Here is a 19,147-nt window from a genome sequence, read left to right as displayed (position 1 = left end):
AAATCCTTCTGTTCTCTCACTATGGATCTGAACAAGAGCAGTAAGAGCTGGGATTACAGGAGTGCATGGCATTTTGTTTCCTTTTCCAAATAATTTAATTTTAATCTAGTTAGTATCAGTGATACATTGAATCAAAACAGGGCACACTCTCCCCCTTCCAGTCAAATACAAAGCACTGTAGACTGTTCTTAAGGCAGTCTACAGTGAATATTTAAATATTCTGAATATTTCCTATTCGGTGTTCCTGATAGTGGATCGCAGGCAATTATTTATTGAATAATGAACGTTGAATCCCTGACGCTGTGAGCCTAGAGGTTTCATCGAACGTCTATTACAATTTCTCACGGATTAGCATTGCTGACATTTACAGGGGTATTCGTTGCCAGTATCCATTTTCAGTCTCCTGTTCTGGGGCGGACAGATAAGGGGGCGTGCCCAGCCCGGCCCACGGGTGCGTTGGTTGGTGGAGTCTCGCAGAAGCCACGCCCCTCGCGGCCAGCCGCCATAGAGGGCGTGTCGGTGGGACTTCCCTGGAAGGGCTGCGCCCCCCTACCGCCCTCCGTCCCCCCCCCCCCCGCACGCAGCCCCGCGCACGCGCACGCGCGCCTCCACGGCCCGGTCGCGGCTGGAGTGAGGAAGCGCTCTGTGGAGCGGCGGAGCTACGGCGCTGCTTCCACGGCTGCTGAGGAGGGGAGCATGTCTGCAACTCGAGCCAAGAAAGTGAAGATGGCCACCAAATCGTGCCCCGAGTGCGACCAACAGGTGGGCCGGGCCGGCGCGAGCGAGCGAGCGGGCGGGGCAGGGCGGCCGTTGCTCGGCGGCGGTTGGCGGTTGGCGGCCCGCGGCCGGGCGGGGGTCTGGGAGCCGGGACCCGGCGTTGCCCGTTCTGGTCCCCCGCCGGCCCGCGGCCCCCCGCCGCCCCGGGTGGCTTTGTTCGCCCTTGCGGGGAGTGCGGTGCGGCCCCTCAGCTGTCGCCCCCCGCCACCTGGGTGGCAGCATAACGCAGACAAAAGGACAGTAATGGTGTTAACTTTTTTTTGCAAATTTGTGGACTTCCGGAACACCGCAATAAAACCAGTTTTGATGGGTGATTTCTAGTCCTTCCATTACGTTGTTAACGTTGTTAACGGAACACGATCGAATGAAGTCGGCCTTGAGGCTCTTCCTCTCTGCTTGCGCCCCTTCCCATTCGTGCTATTTACTGTTGTAAATTTGACATGTCTGCTTTCAGATTTTTTTTTTAAAATTTATGCGGGTTCGTGAATTTGAAACGAGTCATCTAAATTGAATTCATGGAGTAATAGCTGCAATCTTTAATAAAAGATACATTTTTTCTTTCCTACGCTTTATTCTCATTACAGTGTAATGAACTAAAATTGTCTCAGTTAAAACCATCCTTCAGGCCCTTCATGCCAGCATGCAGATCTTGGTATACTTCTTTTTCCACTGAATGAATATTCAAATTTCCAAAATGACTACCTCTCTCTCCTCCCCTCCCCCTTCCTTCTCTCTCACTCTCTCTGGAGTAATTTAAAATGGGCGGAGATTTAAGCTGGTTTTAATTTATTATTTAGGGCGCTTTCTTGTCGGTTTATCAGATCTTTTAACAAAATGTTAACATTTTATTCATATAATTTATAAAAACGCCGATCAGGGAAAGTTGTGTAAGAATAGAGACGATAGAGCTCTATAAAACAGTCATATTTTCCAAAGTGTAGTGTGTTGCATTCATTCTTTCCACAAAACTAAATTTTAACAAACTTGGACTTTGTGATCAATCTGTTGGTACATTACTTCGATGTTTTAATAATTTCCAGTTAAGGCTTATAGAATACGAATTATGCATTGTTTCTGTATGGCACAAATCCCGTGTATCCTTTTGTTTTACTTGGCATCAAGTAGTCTTTTGTGGGGAAAGGCCTGATTTTAACATCCTTGTTAGGGGCCAGTGAGATGGTTCAGCAGGGAAAAGTTCTGCTCAGGCCTGACTACCTGGGGTAGATCAGTTAGGAGCCACGAAGGGAGAAGGAGAGAACTGGCTGCACAAAGTTGCCCTATGACCTTCACATTTAGTGCTAAGCAGGTCAGAGATAGGTGTGGGTACACCAATTCTACACACACCAATAAAAAATACTGGAAAAAGCAAACAAACAAAAAACCCTAGCTAAAGAAAGAGCAGAAGACAGAGCCCTGAGACTGCTCAAGACGTCAGGGTTTTATTTGGAAAGATGACCTTCATCTCGGCATCCAAATACACGTGTATCTTTTTTCATTTTCATTTTGTATGTATCTGTGTTCTGTGGGAGTCAGAGAACATACGGTGGCAGTCTACTCTCTCTTCCACCGTGAAGGGTTGCAATAAAATTGGCAGTGGGTGCCCTTACTTAGGCTCTGAACCATTTCCAAGGCCCCACATGCATTCCTTTGTGTAAAATCAGCTTTATCTTGGCTGCAATAATAAAATACCAAAAATGATTATCTAGTTTTTTTACAGTTCTGATAGAAGTTCAAGGCCAGGATCGGTGGTTCTAGTGAGAGTTCTCTTGGCTTGTCGATGCCAAGCTGTCTTCTTAGTGTCCTCGTGTGGCAAAACGTGCATGCTCTGGTCTCGTTAAGGTCGCTAGCCCCATTAGGGGTATCCCACTTCACTTAAACTCAGGCACCTTTTGAAAAGCCTTACACACAGTGGGGTTTAGGGAGTCAGCATGGAAATGTTGTCAGTGGACACTATGTAGTCCTTTATAAACTAGTACATTGGTCTTGTCTTGTTTTGTCTTTTATTCTCAATACTGAGGAGAATATACAGGATGGCAAATGTATTTTTGGTGATTTCCCTGTGGTAGGGTCGAATCCAGGGCCTTGCCCTTTGCTGACTTTTTTCTCAAGTAATAGTAATTGAAGAAAGTAATAGGTTAATTTTAGTTTTCTAATTACTTAAAAGTAGAAACTTGCTGGGCAGTGGTGGTGCACACTTTTAATCACAGCACCCGTGAGCTAGAGACAGGTGGATTTCTGTGAGTTCGATGCCAGCCTGGTTTACAGAGTGAGTTCCAGGAAGCCAGAGCTACACAGAGAAACCCTGCCTCAGGAAAAAAAGTAGAAACTTTTAGTTTTAAACTAGGAAGAAAACCTATAATTGTAAGTAGCTTTTTAAACAAAACACTAGAATATTACCAAGATTAGAAGTTATTGCATAAATATTGAATTAAGTTTTTGTACATAGTTTACAAGCATAAATGAAAAATCTTTAAGGTGAAAATTTTCCAGTTGGCTAGGTAGGCTAATTTAAAAAACTGGTACGAGGAGGCAGAAAGCTCGATTTTTAGCAGCTTTCAACATCTCTTATATAGGCCCTTAAACAATGTACAGTTTCTCCATATATATGTCACCTCTGGCACATGTGTGTGCTGTACCCATACCATCTCTGATCTGTTTAGCACTGAAGATTCTCAGTACACACCCTTATTTTGGGCAGATACATTAACATCTGTAGTAGATATCTGAAATCTCAGACAATACTGAGATTATCTATACTGTGTTTTTGCATATGTACGTACACCTAGCATGAAATCTATAAGTTAGGCATAAGTAGTCAATAGCTAATAATTAAATAGAACAGTATATTCTAATAAAAGTTCTGTGATGTCTTGTGAATGAGAATTCTTGAAATGAAACTGTCTACAAAGACTGATTGGTCAAAACGTCAGAAATGTGGAGAGTGTGGGATGTTCCTGGCTTAGCAATGTGAGCTATCTTTAGCCCACAGATAGCCGTTCTCTGCCTTGCTCTGTGTCAGATCTAAATCTGGAAAGATAAAAAGCTTTTGAGGTGAGTTAACTTAAAACTCCTAATTTTCCACCAATCAAAGGGCTAAAAGATTTGTCAGACAGCATCTGAGGCCTGTAATGAAGATTTCTCACTCTGCTGTGACTTCCTACTTAAATACCAGTTTATTTGAGAAGTGCTTTGATCTATGACTCTGTTCTGTCCCTGTGAAAACTTCATGGAACTGCTTTCATGTAGGAACATAGAATTTGGGATAGCTTACATCTGTTCATCGGCCTTGGTGACTCAATACTCCTTTTGATGTGAGTTCTGTGTTTTTGCATCACCAACCTCAACCTCTTTCTAAATACCCCTTTCCATGTTTAACCTTCTTGTTGACTTTGGATAACTAAAACCTCAGAAAGCAAAAGTAATGAGATTTCTATAAATGAGTTTTCTGTATTGGTTTTGGTTATTTTTCAGGATTCAAAAAAGTTAATGAAATATTGCAGTGCCCAAGTCCGTCCGTCCGTCCGTCCTTCCTTCCTTCCATTCATTCATCCTTCTTTTTTATTTATTTTGGTCCTGGACAATTTCAAGTACAAATTTTAAGAGTGCTATAATTTTTATATCTCTAGATTTTTTTCACCCACAAATATTTGTGGAATGTCTATTTCGTACTAGACATGAGTCTAGACACCAGTAGTGTGACATAGAACAGATGTGTAGCTGACCCTGCTTTTCCTTTCTTCTTTAAAACTGACAGCCTGAATAGTATTTTTCAAAGAATGAAGTGGTAAATAATAAATCCTAGTAAACAATATTTTGGATTTTCCCATTAAAAAACTGAAAGTATGTCATTAGAACTTAAATTATTATTATCTTAATGTGAACTGAAATTTGAGGAGTATTTAGGGCATTTGTATAAAATCTCCCTAAAACTATAATTTAATCAGACTAACTAACATTATTCAAGTTGTCCAACCTGTTTGAAGATTCTTTTTATAGGATCTTGTTGTGGTGGGGTTTTTGTTTTAAATTTCTGGGGCAGGAGTTGAGAGGGACGTTCCACTAATAACAGGACTTTAGAATGCATTATCTCTGATGTAGGAAGTGTTTTGAGTGGAACTCATTAAAAAAAATCATCTCATCATTGAATTAGTCAGTGGGCACCTGGGTATCAAAGCCAATCTTCATCTGTTAATTATAGAAACAGGTTTCTATGATTTTATTTTCTTCATATTTTTCCTTTGGCGGTATTCAGTGTTGAATTTGGGGTCTTGTACATGCCAGGCAAGTGCTCTACCATGGAGCCATTATATTCATTTTTAATTTTTCGAGACAGCACCTAAGCAGGCGGTCTAAACTAACCTTGAACTTGTGATCTACCTTCCTTAGCCTCCTGTGTTAGGGTTATAAGGCCGCATCACTGGGTCGTACTATTGTTCTCTCCTTTTTAAATTAACTGGCTCATTAGTTAATTTATAGTGTGTGTGTGTGTGTGAGTGTGCATGGGTGTGTGCACACACCCCCTCCCAATATGTGTATGGAGAGTACAGCCCTTGGGAGTCGGTTCTCTCCTGCCTTTTACCTGGTATTGAACTTAGGTCATCATACCTGCAAGCCATCTTGTAGGCCCCATTTGTTTTCTCCTAAGTGTAAATTAAAGATCTTATGTTGTACTGGGCATGGTGACCCATGCTTACAACCCCAGCTCGTGGGAGGGAGAGGCAGAAGAATCAAGAACTCAAGGGTAGCTTTTGCTATGTATAGCAAGGCTAGTCTAGGTCACATGAGACTCCGTGTCAACAAAGCAAAAACCAGAGCACCTGAGGTGGTTCAGTGATGAGGTGTTTGGATGAATGCGAGTCTTATACCTTGAGTGTGAAGCCCAGGAAAAGTGGAAGGAGAGCATGAGCTTTGTAGTGTCCACACCTCTCTCTCCTACGCAATTCACACTACTACTACAAGTTACTAATAGGAGTTAGTAGTAGTAATAGTAATAATAATTTTTTCTTTGGGTTTTTCGAGACAGGGTTTCTCTGTGTAGCTTTGGCACCTATCCTGGAACGTGCTCTGTAGACCAGGCTAGCTTCGAACTTGTAGAGATTTGCCTGCCTCTGTTTCCTGAGTGCTAAGATTAAAGGCGTGCGCCACCACCACCACCCAGCTATAATGATAAATTTTTAAAAAAGAAAAAGAGCCAGTGTTCGGTACTTATTGTTTGTTTGTTTTGTTTGTATTTTTCAAGACAGGGCATCTTTCTGTAGCCCTCACTGTTCTAGAGCTCACTCTGTAGACCAGGCTAGCCTCAAACTCAGAGATATGCCTGTCTCTGCCTCCCAAGTGCTGGGAGTAAAGGTGTGTGCCACCATGCCTGGCTAGTGTTCAGTACTTTAATGCAAACAAACAAACAGACAAAAGAACGGGTTTTTCTCCTGCCCTGTTAAGAACCCTCAGTTGTTTGGGCTCTACTCACATGATCAGTAGTTTGGTTTGGATTCATTTCTTGTTTTTTCATTCTTTGAAATATAGCTAATCTAATTTTTCAGTTTCCATTCTCAATATTGAAGCTGAGTCTCACAGTCTTCCGTTCGTATTATTTAACTTCCCTCTTTTCCTCAGTTTGCTGTAAACTGCTATCAATGTAACAGTGTAGAAATGCTGCCTCGTCATATTTAACCTCCTGGCTCTGATCTGTCAGGGTTTTCTGTTGGTCGTTCACGTTTACCCACACTTACATTGTTTAGTATTTATCATTCTGGTACTGTAAGATAAACACTAGGAAAATGCGAAAGTCTGTGAAATAGTAATTACCTCAAAGAGGCTCTTCAAGTAGTTCATTCAAGAGACTTCATGAGTACTGAGAAATCTAACGATGGGAGAAGAGTAATCCAATTTTTCTTTTTTTTTCCTGCAGATTCCTGTTGCATGTAAATCATGTCCCTGTGGTTATATATTTATTAGCAGAAAACTTCTAAATGCTAAACATTCAGAGAAATCTCCATCTTCTACAGGTAATTGTGAAAATTAAACACAGCAGCTTAGCTCTCGAAAACCAACTTGTGACATGAGTTCATTTTACTTAAATGTGAACTCCCTTATAATATAATATTGATAGAGTGTGTAGTATAGTTCTAACGTATTTGTATCTATTTAAAATTTTATTTAAAAGCACTCAAAATGGCTTAATAAGTGTGGTAATGGATATAAAGTGAAAGACAGCATATAGCCTACCATTTGATGGTTCTGATGTGTGGGTGCCCAGTTTCTCACCGTCTCCCTTGCTGTTCTTGTCTTCCATTGCCGCTCTTTGCTACTGACCTGTTGGTGGAATCACAGTGTGTGAGACTCTTTATCTGGCTTCTGTCATTGAACAAAGTGGTTAGTTTTTCCATCCTTTGTTTGTCTTGCTCGGTGTGTGATAAATGGATAAATGGATGTGCCACCATTTATCACTTCCCCTGTTGGTGGATCATTGTCTTTATTTTTGTTCCCTTTCACAGTGCTGGCAAAATTTGTAATAACTTTGGAGTTTTTTGTTTTAATTATAATTTTTTCAAGATTATAATTGCATCATTTGCCCTTCCCTTTCCTCCACCTGACCCTCTCTGTATAACCCCTTTCTCTTTCTCAAATTCCTGACTTTTTTCCTTTGTTGTTGAATATATGTGTGTGTGTGTGTGTGTGTGTGTGTGTGTGTGTGTGTGAGAGAGAGAGAGAGAGAGAGAGAGAGAGAGAGAGAGGAATATATAAACAGTCTGCTCAGCCCATATAATATTAATTGTATGTATGTGTTTTCAGGCCTGACCATATGCTATTGGATAACTAATTGACATGCTCCTTCTTGAGGAATACTGTTTCTCTCACTCTCAGGATTTCTTAGCTTTGTCTTGGATTGAGGCTTCATGAACTTCCTCTTCTGTGTTAGTATATCTATTGGTTTCATCCCTGTTCAGGCAAGCCATGCTGGTGAGACTTCATGGATATAATTTCTCTGACATTTCTAAGAGACATAATCTCACAGCAAACTTCTTGTTCCTCTGTCTCTTAGAATCATCCTATACCCACTGTTCTCAGTGATCTCTGAGTCTTAGGTGCAGGAGTTGTGTTATAGATGTATCAGTTGGTGGGTCAGGCTCCACAACTCTGCATTTTAATTGGTTGTGGTTTCCTGTAATGGTTTCCATCTGTTGCAAAGAGCTTTTTTTGATGAAGGATAAAAATTTTTGTTGTTTTGTTTTGAGACAGGGTTTCTCTGTGTAACCATTTTGACTGTCCTGAAACTCAACTCTGTGAACTAGGCTGGCCTCAAACTCACAGAGATCTGCCTGCCTTTGTCTCCTGAGTGCTGGGATTAAAGGCATGCACCACCACCACCTGGCTGCATTTGAAAAATGTAATTGATACGTAATTCTTGTAAGTAATTTGTGAGGTATAACAAACATTTGAGTTGTATGTAATGTCTATGGCCAGGTTATTAGTATTTGCATCTCCTCAAGCCCTTATCACTTCTGTTGTGGGAGGTTCTGAGTCTTCTGGATATTGGAAATATGTTATCAATCATTGCAGACTGTAGTTAACAAACTATGCAATAGACTCACTAGAATTACTCCTTCTGTCAAGGTTTATTTTGGTACATGTTACTTATTCTATTTTCATTCTTTTCCTTTGTGCCTTGTACCATTATTTCAGAATCGTGAATGACAACGTACAGCATTGTTCTATCCTTTATTTCGCTTAATGTGATGCTGTTTGTGATGGCTGATCTTCATTGTCAACTTTATTGGACTGAAAATCATCTAGGAAACATGTCTCTGGGCATGTCTGAGGCCTCTTCCAGAGAGTTTTAACTGAGGAGGAAAGATCCACCCTGAATGTGGGCAGCTCTGTTCTATGGGTTGTGTTTCTAGACTAAAGGAAAAGGAGGAAGGGAGCTGAGCTCTAGTGTTCTCTGTGCTTCCTTAATGCAGGCACAGCATGACAGACCTCATGTTCCTACTTCAATGGGGCAACAAGACTAATAGCTAATATATCTTCTGGTTCTGTCACATTGCTACAAATGCTAGAGTTTGAGAGGCCCCTCCCTCCCCCATGCCACACACACAGGGTTTCTTTGTGTAGCCTTGGCTGTCCTAGAACTTGCTTTGTAGACCAGGCTGGACTTGATTTGCTTGCCTCTGCCTCCTGCGTGCTAGGATTAAAGGCATGCACCACCACTGCCCAGCAGGATTTCAGTTTTGATAGCTGAATAATATTCATGAATGTTAGTGTGTCTATGTGTGTGTGAGATTGTGATTTTCTTCATTAATTTGGCTATTGATGAACACTTGGGTTGATTCCAAGATCTGAAGAGTTGTAAATGGTATTGGAGTAAACATGGGAGTTCAGGCAGCTTTTTATGTGTTCATTTTATTTGCTTTGTATGTGTACTTAATGGAGACATTGGATTATATACGATACTTCTATCTATCTATCTATCTATCTATCTATCTATCTATCTATCTATCTATCTATCTATAAGCATACCATATCAGTTATACTATGTTTTTATGAACATGTCAAAATATGTCCAGTAAACACAAAGATGTAACTCTCACCTCAAAAGCAGAAAGAGTTTATTCTGGTGCCAAGGGAGTGACAGTGGCCCAGGTTATCTCAGATTCCATGTTTCAAAATGGTAGCAGCTTGATGAATTTTAAAAAGTAACAGAACAAAAAAGTTGCAAATTAAGTTGCCTTTCAAACTCATTAGAAGAAATACTATGTAGATGAGTTAAAAAGCTCTGTTATACCTTTCTGATCTTATTTGAGGACACGCTGAGATTTTTATTTAGTGGAAGCCTGATAATCTCAAGGATAAAAAGACAGCCCAGGATAAATTGTAATTAGACTCTGGATCTGCAGCCTTCTGACCTTTCCATAATCATTGACATTCTATTCCGTTAATCTGCCTTGCACAATGTTCACTGGCAAGTATGAATTTTTTCATGACCTTTTGTTCACAGTAATTACATGATAGTATGAGGCAGAGCCTTTAGCACAGTCTTAAAGCAATTTCTGGGAGTTTCAAGTATAGCTACCTAATATCTGTAGTTCTTTTTGAATAGGCATGTAACTTAAAGAGCCTTAATTGTTTATAAGCACAAAGGATTATGTGAATTTTTAAGGCAACATATTGCAGCAGCAAATGTTAGCAACCATCTGTCATGAGTGGGAGACTGGTTAAAATAGGGTGCGTCTTTTAGAGAACAATAAGTACTAGTTAGAATGATATTTTTTACGAACTTACTATGGAAAACTTCTCAAAACATTGTTATGTAGTATATGCCTTTAATCCTAACCCTCAGCACTGGGGAGTAAAGATAAATAATAAATGATCTATTATGTAAAGATAGGAATTTTTAAATGTTTAAAATGAATTTTGGTGAAAGGAAGAGAGTTAATTAAGTGTTAAATAAAGGTTTATTAAGAAGTGATCGCGCTGGGTGGTGGTGGTGCATGTCTTTAATCCCAACACTTGGGAGGCAGAGCCAGCCAGACCTTTGTGAGTTCAAGACCAGCCTGGTCTATGGAGAGAGTTCCAGAACAGGCTCCAAAGCTACAGAGAAACCCTGTCTTGAAAAACCAAAAAAGAGAAGAAAAGAAGTGATTGGGGGCCAGTGAGATTGCTCCATATGGGGCATTGTTGCCAAGCCCACCAATCTGATTTTAATCTCCAGGCCCGATGGTGGAAAGAATGAACCAACTCGCATAAGCTGTCCTCTGACCTGCAGCATGGCGCATTTGTGCATGCACACGCACACAAAACTACACATAGAATAAATATAATAATAACAACAAATGTCTTGTGTAGGAACCTAGAACCTTAGACAATTGTTCTTTGATTTATTTGCAAATGAGGTATGTATTACTGTGGTTTTTTGTTTGTTTGTTTTGTATGAAATAGATAAGTTTTTTGCTTGTTTGGTTTTTTAAATAACATTAATTCAAGGGGCTGGAGAGATGCGTCAGCAGTTAAGAACACTGGCTACTCTTCCAGAGGACCTGGTTTCAGTTCCCAGCAACCATATGAGGCTCACAACCATCTGTAACTTTAGTTCCAAGGGCTCCAGTACTTTCTTCTGGCCTCTAGGGGCACTATAAACATGTGATACATAGAAATACATTTGGACAAAACACTTATATGCATAAAATAATAATGTAAAAATTCTTACTAAGTCAAGATTTCTAAGTTGAATGGTTGAATGAGAGTTTGCAAAGTATCTTTGAAGTATCCTGTAGATTAATGGGAGAAAATTTTAGCCTTAGATTTCATCCCTGTCACGGTTGTTTTCAGATTTTGTTATTACTATTTTATATGTATGTGTGTATGCTAGCACCCGTGTACTACATTGAACATGGAAGTCAGATGATAACTTTCAGGAGCCGGTGCTTTCTTTCTACCATGGATGCAGGGATTAAATCAGGTTGTCAGACTTGTGCATCAGGCATCTTTACCCACTGAGCTCCCTGTCCCCCATGTACAAAAGCCTTGCAATTAAACTTGAAATTGAGGCTATTGCTATGTAGCCCCTGCTGGCCTACAATAGTGTTAGCATAGGATGGTCCCAGTCTTCCATTTATAGGCCTCTACCACTACATGCCATATTCAAGGATTGCTTTAAAAGAGGAAGTAAAGGAAACACGGTATTTCTTAAAATTGTGACTCTACCAAATCTACATTTATTTACTTGTATGTGTGGGAACTGGCGTGGCATGCATGTTAAAGGCAGGGTAAAAAGACAACATGTGAAAATTGCTTCTTTCACCGTGTGGGTTCCAGGGATCAGCGCACTCCCCCGCATGGAGCCACTCCCTGGAGAAGTTCTGAACCAACTAGTTAGCCAATTACCATTACAAAGGGAAATATTAATTAACTCTGTTTTATATCTTTAAGTTTTATTTTTCAGATGTGCTATTTTACATTAATTACTGGCTGTATCTTTTTTCTTTCTAGAATTTTAATTATAAAACTTGTAGAAGCAAATGTAAATGAATTATAAGTCAAATTTAGTTATAAGACTTCACTGAAAGGTGAGAAAAATATTCGGGAATTCACTAGTATTTTACCTGTTCACTGCTCAGTGGGTAGATGCTTAGTCAAATAATCACCTTATTTTTTTATTGAGAGCAGAATAAAAAGGAAAATGATTACTCATGAACAGGCAAAGGTCAACAAACAAACAAAAATCTTAAAATGATAAATTCACTTTTTGAGAGAGAGAGCACTCAGGAGGCCAAGGTGTGTAGTTGAACTTTCCTTTGGGCCACTAGCTTATAATAACGACAGGGAGACTTCTTATTAGTTATGAAAGCTTGACCTTTAGGCTTATTTCCAACTAGCTGTTATAACTTTAATCAACTTGTTTCTATTAATCTACATCTTGTCACATGACTCAGCTACCTCTCTGTACCGTATGTCCAACTTCTTCAGTGTCTTGTTGGCATCTCTCACTCGCCTAGATTCAGAGTCCTTCTCTCCGCCCAGAAGTCCTGCCTATTCTCTCCTGCACAGTTATTGGCCATTCAGCTCTTTATTGTTGACGCATCTTCACACAGTGTAAATAAATATTCCTTAACAAAGTGGGAAGATTGAGAGTTGTAGGCCAACCACCCTTGACTTCTAAGAACAGTGTCAGGGGTTCCCTTTTTGTGGGTTCTTAGTCTTGTTAGTAAAATAACTTAAAAATAGAAGCAAGTTCAAGAACTGTTTTTATTAGAGGTTGAGAGGAAAAACACAGGGCAGGCAAGCTGTAAGCCAAGCCACTTGTTTTTAGGTCTTCTGCACAGTTTTGCTTTGGAATTTCTTTCTGCCATATTCTCAGGATTGTACTTAAAATTGTATATTCACACATTCATTCTATTTCTGCACCCCCTCCTCCCCCCCACCCCTGTGTGTATGTATTATAGTTACATGTGTTTCTATTTCTGGAACAAATTTTTCAGTTGTTTCATACCTAGGAAGTTCTAGGAAAAAATAAACACACATAACATTGTATTTCCTGTCTTCCATTAACACAAGTATTACTCTAATTTTTCCTTGGTTTGCAGTGCTTTCTTTCAGGGCTGGGGTGTTAACTCAAGGTAGGATGAAGAGAGACACGTCAGGTGTGGGGAAACATGAATAAAGGAACCCCATACTAGCCCCGAACAGGGTATAATAAGGGGTTCTTTTTTAAAGGGGAGCTCACAGATCACAACGGGGAACAGGAACAGAATCCAACATCCAGGTGTGGCAAGCAGACAGACCCGTGGGCTTTTTGGTAACTAAGGTCACGCCTAACCTGGTCTAGCCTCTCAAAGGCCATTGGCTGAAGGAGGTTCCCCATCACCTCCCCCTATTGTCTAAATAAGAGTTCCAAACCCTATACAAAACTATATACAATAAGAACAGATATCAAGTATAAAAATTGGAATTACAACCAGCATAAACAATATTAAGCAAGAAACTTATGCTAAATGTTTCAATAATTATTCTATCCTAAGGAGTCTAAGTCTTGTATTAGAAATGGCTTGGCTAAGTCATAAGAGGAAAGTAACTACGACTATCTAGTCTCCAACCCCATTGAACACCTGAGAAGAGAGGTAATATTACATGACTAAGCAGGAAGTGCAATGAAGCAACTTCCAAAATGTGCAATAAATGACTGAGACAGTTGGCTACCTGGGCAATCACCCAAAGTCTTATTTGCAACATTGGAGCAGCCAGCTTTGACTAAGGCCTAGAGTAACTGACAGACCATTTTCAGAGGCAGGAAAATTTTAAAAACCATTTTACCCTGTCTTGGCAAGGTTTGGCAGTCTTTTTTATTGTATCCTGCTTATCCAGTTCATACATTGTGCATTTTGTCAGTGGTCGAGGCAGGGACAGTTTTGCCAAGAAAACAAGCTCCAAGTGGAGTGTTGGCCAGGAAATGAACAAGCAGCCTCTGCCAACAGTGTGCATACAAATGTTCCCAGAGGCCAGAGGTCAACCTCAGGTATGGTTTGTTGTGAGCTATCCACTTGTTCTTTGGGAACTGTGTTCGTACAGGCTGGGCTGTAAAAAGGAGCATATGTGACCCGACCTTCAGGGAAGGGCTAGTAGGCCTTCAGGTCCAAAGAGAAGTTTCATGAGATAGCCAGCATCAGGGGCTTGTAGGAAGTTCAGCTTCACAGGACTGAGCCTGACCTGGAGTGGCCTGTACGTCAAAGGACATAGAAGCAGGAAGCAGGTAGGAATATAAACTAATATCCCCTCTGTATAATGACTGCTCTATCACAGTAGGTGGAAGGAAGAGAAAGGGGGTGGGTGGGTAGCTATAGGGCCCAGGATCTAGAATTAATAATTTTGTTTTATGAGACAGGATATTTATTTATTTATTTAATATTTATTTATTATGTATACAATATTCTGTCTGTGTGTATGTCTGCAGGCCAGAAGAGGGCACCAGACCTCATTACAGATGGTTGTGAGCCACCATGTGATTGCTGGGAATTGAATTCAGGACCTTTGGAAGAGCAGGCAATGCTCTTAACCTCTGAGCCATCTCTCCAGCCCTCGAGACAGGATATTTAATAAGACCTGTAACTTTCTGATTAAAGTAGGGGACCTGGCTGGCAAGCCCTAAGGATCCACCTGTTGTCACTTGTCCAGTATTGGAATTACAAACACATGTTACCATGCCCATATTTTTATGTGGGTGCTGAGGCTCAAGCTTAAGTCCTCATACTATGTGACAAGCACTTTACTGACTAAGCTGTCTTGCTAGACCCTAAAACAAGACCTTTAAAACTATAAGCACCATAGTCTTTTTTTAATAAGCAAACAATTTTTATTCTTTTTTGCTTCTGTCTTCTGAAGTTTCTACGATGATACTGTTTTACAATTTGTTTTACAAAACAACATGATATAATTTAAAAACATGTTTGTTTTGAAAGAGGATGACATAATAGGCTTTGAAGAGGTATCAGATAAGATATTAAGGGAAAACATTCCAGACCCCTAGAAAAAAAACACACCATCTTCAAACACCATACTCTTAGAAGACATTATCGATAATTTCTTAATATGACTTGAGTATCCAAGTTTCTTAGGGCTTTTGTTGCTGTGAAGAGACACCATGGCCACAATAACTTTTTTTTTTTTTTTTTTTTTTTTGGAGACAGAGTTTCTCTGTAGCTTTGGAGCCTGTCCTGGAAATGGCTTTTGTAGACCAGGCTGACCCTGAACTCTGAACTCACAGAGATTTGCCTGCCCCTGCCTCCCAAGTGCTGGGATTAAAGGTGTGCGCCACCACTGCCCGGCTGACCACAATAACTCTTAATAAGGAAAACATTTAATTGGAGCTGGTTTACAGTTTCAGAGGTTAGTCCATTTTTGTTATCAGACATGCTGCAGGAGAAGGAGCCAAGAGTTCTACATGTGGATCAGCAGGCAGCAGAAAGAGGAAGCGAGAGAGAGCCTGGGACTGGCTTAAGTTTCTGAAACTTCAAAACCCACCCCCAGTGTCACACTTCCTCCAACAAGGCCACATCTACTCCAACAAGGCTGCACTTCCAATAATGCCTCTCCCTGTGAGTCTGTGGGGCCATTTTCATTCAAACCACCACAGCAGCGTATGTTCATAGCTGTGTTTTCCCACTGCCCTAGTTCTTTCTCTGTTGCTGTGATACAATACTGACGAAAAACTTTGTTGTGCTTGTATCCAGTGCTGTGGGCTGTCACATTCCTAAAGTGACCTGCTTTTTTATAAGCTGAGAGTTGGGTCTAAAAATGATGAGACTGGCTTTCAGTGTCGATACTTTTCCTGCAGACACGGTGAACATTCTTTAGACCCACCAGACTTTGTGCAAGAAGTATGGCAAGCACCAGCCCCACAAAGTGATAAAGTACAAGAAGGCGAGAGGCTCTTGGTATGCCTAGGGAAAGCAACATTGCGATAGGAAACTGACTGCCATGGGCAGGCTAAGCCTGTTCTCCATAAAGACCTAAAACTACGGAGGGTTGTGCTAAGGTGTGAGTGTGTTGAACAACTGTATATCTACGGGAACATGAGCATTTGAACAGGGAGCCATTAAAGGAGAAAGGGCCACTAAGCTAATTTTGTTATAAGACAATAAAATCATGAGCTTTTACTCAAAACAAACAAAAACCCCTGAGACTGGATTCTTTATTTTAATTTTTGCCTGACTGCGGTAGGTACTTGAAGCCCGTCTGTCTGTTAGAGATGTTAACAGTTGTTGATGTGAAAAGTGGCGACACTGATTCTAGCACTCATGTATTTAGTAGGTTTAATAGCTTAAGAATGAAAATGCTCTTTGGCTGCCAAATGATATGGTCTGAATAGAAAGATAAAAACAGCTTTGTTTAGCTGGGCAGTGGTGGTGCACACCTTTAATCCCAGCCCTTGGGAGGCAGCGGCAGATGGATCAAGATCAACCTGGTCTATGGAATGAGTTCTAGGACAGCCAGAGCTACACTGAGAAACCCTGTCTCAAAAAAGAAAGAAAGGAAGGAAGGAAGGAAGGAAGAAAGGAAGGAAGGAAGGAAGGAAGGAAATCTACAAACAAACGAAACAGCTTCATTATTCCTATAGTGGCTAAGTATTTAGAACTTTAAATGTCATATGCTAGAGGTGTTAGGATATTTGACATGTTTCAGTTTGTTACAGTTATGGTTTTTTTTATACTCAAATTGAACTGTTATGGTCATTAGAGCCCTCTTCAAGTTGGACCCTGCATTTTCCAATAAATTCACAACTGTATTTTTCTTGCAGTCTGGAATAATTGAATATTCTTATTTTTTGTGTAATTCAGTATGCTTTAGTCTTAGGCCTAGGATAAACTATTCTGCAATGGCATGTAGAGATAATTAATACTGGTTTAATGCCCGTCTCCCCCCACCTTTTTTTGAAAGCACACTCTGTTTATGTAGTTCTGGCTGTGCTGAAACTAGGTAGACCTAGCTGACCTCAAACTCACAGAGACCCACCACGTACCTCTGCCTCCTGAGGGCATGTACCGCTATGCCCCACCCCTTTTAAAAGATATTCTCACTATGTAGCTCAGACTGGTCTTGAAGTTTCCACCTTTTCCCCTTTACCATTGTGATTTTAGGTTATTTGGAGAGTTAGCTTTCTAGTTTTTGAAGTTAGATGTATATTGAAGTAAAAAAAAAATCTAACCTTTTAGTTTGTTGTAGGGGAGTGATTTTTGCAATAATAAAATACTATATTAGTAAAGTTTCTGTATTTAGTTTACTCCACTTATGGAACAAAATTCTATTACATCAGTGATTACCTTCTTTGTGAAAACTCTATTTTCTGTGCTTTAAAACCATGATGTATGGTTGCTCTGTGGTTGTTTTTTTATTGTAACCTTTGTTATGCCTAAAGCCTGTTTTGCTTCTGCATATTTGCCAGGCATAATTCAATCTGTAATTTGGGTAAGAGTTAGGAAGCAGTGGATTTTCCATGTATTTTACTGTGTTAGACTTGGAAATGAGATGAAAGACATGGGAAGGTTGTTGTGGAGTTTTTAAACTTACAGGGGCTGAAATTAAAGTTGCCAAGTGAAGAAATTTGTTTTCTCTTACAAGGATTTTTTTTCTACCTACATGGAATTCTGTTGTTTCTTTGTTGTGTGTGAGTGTGGGGAAGATACGGGTGGGACTTTTAGACAGTACAGAATATGCTGGGGGTGTGGTTTAGAAAGTTAGAGGAGGCGCTGGAAACTGGGCAGACAGTTGTGCAAAGCCTAAAATAAACCACTTTTATTCATCCATACAGAAAACAAGCATGAGGCCAAGAGGAGGCGGACAGAGAGAGTTAGGAGAGAGAAGATAAATTCTACAGTAAATAAAGATTTAGAAAACAGAAAGAGATCTCGAAGTAACAGCCATTCAGATCATATCAGACGAGGAAGAGGAAGACCTAAAAGTACAGCTGCCAAAAAGCATGAGGAAGAAAGAGGTATGACTCAGTCCCAGCAGCCCTTTTTCAAATATTAAATTGGTAGAGATCGTAATTAGATAACAGTAGTGAATATGGTGGAAGCTCTGAGCTCTTGGACTTAGAAAAAAAATCACAATTCATAGTTTGTGAAAGAAAAAAAAAAGCTTTTTTTTTTTTCCATTGCAGTACTGGGTTTTGAGCCCAGTACACAGGCCAGGTAAACCTCTACTACAGAGCTACGCTCTCAGCCCTTACAGTCTTAGTTTTGAAATGAGAACAAAACACAAATTCTTTTGAGAAACCTGAAGTCCCACTTTAGGTAAAATCCACATTGTTACAAACTGGCAGTAAAAAAGTTAAAGATAATTGTATGTGTATGATGTGTTTCGAATATCAATAAAAATGATTGTACCTTCTTTTAAAAACACAGGTCTAAACTGTTTTACTGTGCATTTTTAAATTGCTCTTTGGGAGATTTACATGCTTCCTACACAATTGGCTTTTTCATAGTTAGGTAAATTCTTGATCCAAAGTATGTTCTGCTTTCCCTTTCAGGTGTTTTTCTTTTGATAAGTAGTGTTTCTACTCATAACTTGTTTCTAGCCGTCAGCTAGGACTTTTGCTTCTCTTTTTCCATTGTTTATACATCTTTTAAAAAGTTTTATCCATTGTTTATACATCTTTTAAAAAGTTTTATCATCGAAGATTTCAGCATATAAAAGTGCAAGAAATAGCCAGGCGGTGGTGGTGTGCACCTTTAATCCCAGCACTCGGGAGGCAGAGGCAGGTGGATCTCTGAGTTCCAGGATAGCCTGCTCTACAAGAGCCAATTCCAGGACAGCCAGGGCCACACAAAGAAACACTCTCTCAAAAAGACCCCCACCAAAGAGTAAGAAGAATCATATAATGGTCTCCTGTAATACCTGTATGAGAATTGAGACTTTGACACCAATGATTAGGGGAGTCAGGTAGTTAGTTGCTCTTTGTATTTATGTAGAACTCTCAGCTAAAATGATTTCATTTCCAGTGAAATAAATTTATAATTGTAGTTAGCTGTATATAGTTTCCTATATAAACACAAATGGTATTTGAGACACAGAATTATTTATGATTTCTCTGGTATATAGCTGTCTCTAGCTTTTACCAAAATGAAAAGTGCATTGATACTGTGCATTTAAAGAACAAAGTTTGTGTTATGATGAATTGTTGTGTAAGACTTCACTTAGGTATTCCTCAATTCTTGGAGTAATCTTCCTCTTTTCTTCTGTTATACTATTCTTAGCAATGAGGTCAGCAGAGACTCTTACTTGAAAGGCTATTTTGGAATAGAAACTGGGCAAGAAAAGTCCATAGAGAAGAAGAAAAGATGTAGTAATTGGTCAGAACAGATGATTGTTCTCAGCTGAA

The 19,147-nt window shown here is 39.9% G+C and overlaps 1 protein-coding gene across 3 annotated transcripts in view; it reads left to right on the top strand.

Annotated features, from left to right (window-relative positions):
- The first annotated feature begins 589 nt into the window (after window positions 1-589).
- Window positions 590-19,147, top strand: part of Hdip1 (HDAC and MIER1 interacting protein 1) — a 33,680-nt gene continuing 15,122 nt past the window's right edge. The window contains exons 1-3 of one of the 3 annotated variants that reach the window (XM_085682039.2): window positions 591-762; window positions 6,686-6,782; window positions 17,576-17,758. In XM_085682039.2, coding sequence (XP_085538165.2) covers window positions 697-762; window positions 6,686-6,782; window positions 17,576-17,758 — 346 coding nt within the window. In that variant the 5' untranslated portion in view covers window positions 591-696. Of the gene's footprint in view, window positions 763-6,685; window positions 6,783-17,575; window positions 17,759-19,147 lie in introns of all 3 variants that reach the window. The other 2 variants (XM_085682040.2, XM_085682041.2) reach the window with 2 other exon arrangements.

Source organism: Myodes glareolus, chromosome 22, assembly GCF_982192425.1.
Source record: "Myodes glareolus chromosome 22, mMyoGla1.1, whole genome shotgun sequence".
NCBI classification, from domain to species: domain Eukaryota; kingdom Metazoa; phylum Chordata; class Mammalia; order Rodentia; family Cricetidae; genus Myodes; species Myodes glareolus.
This window is presented reverse-complemented; position numbering and strand designations above follow the sequence as displayed.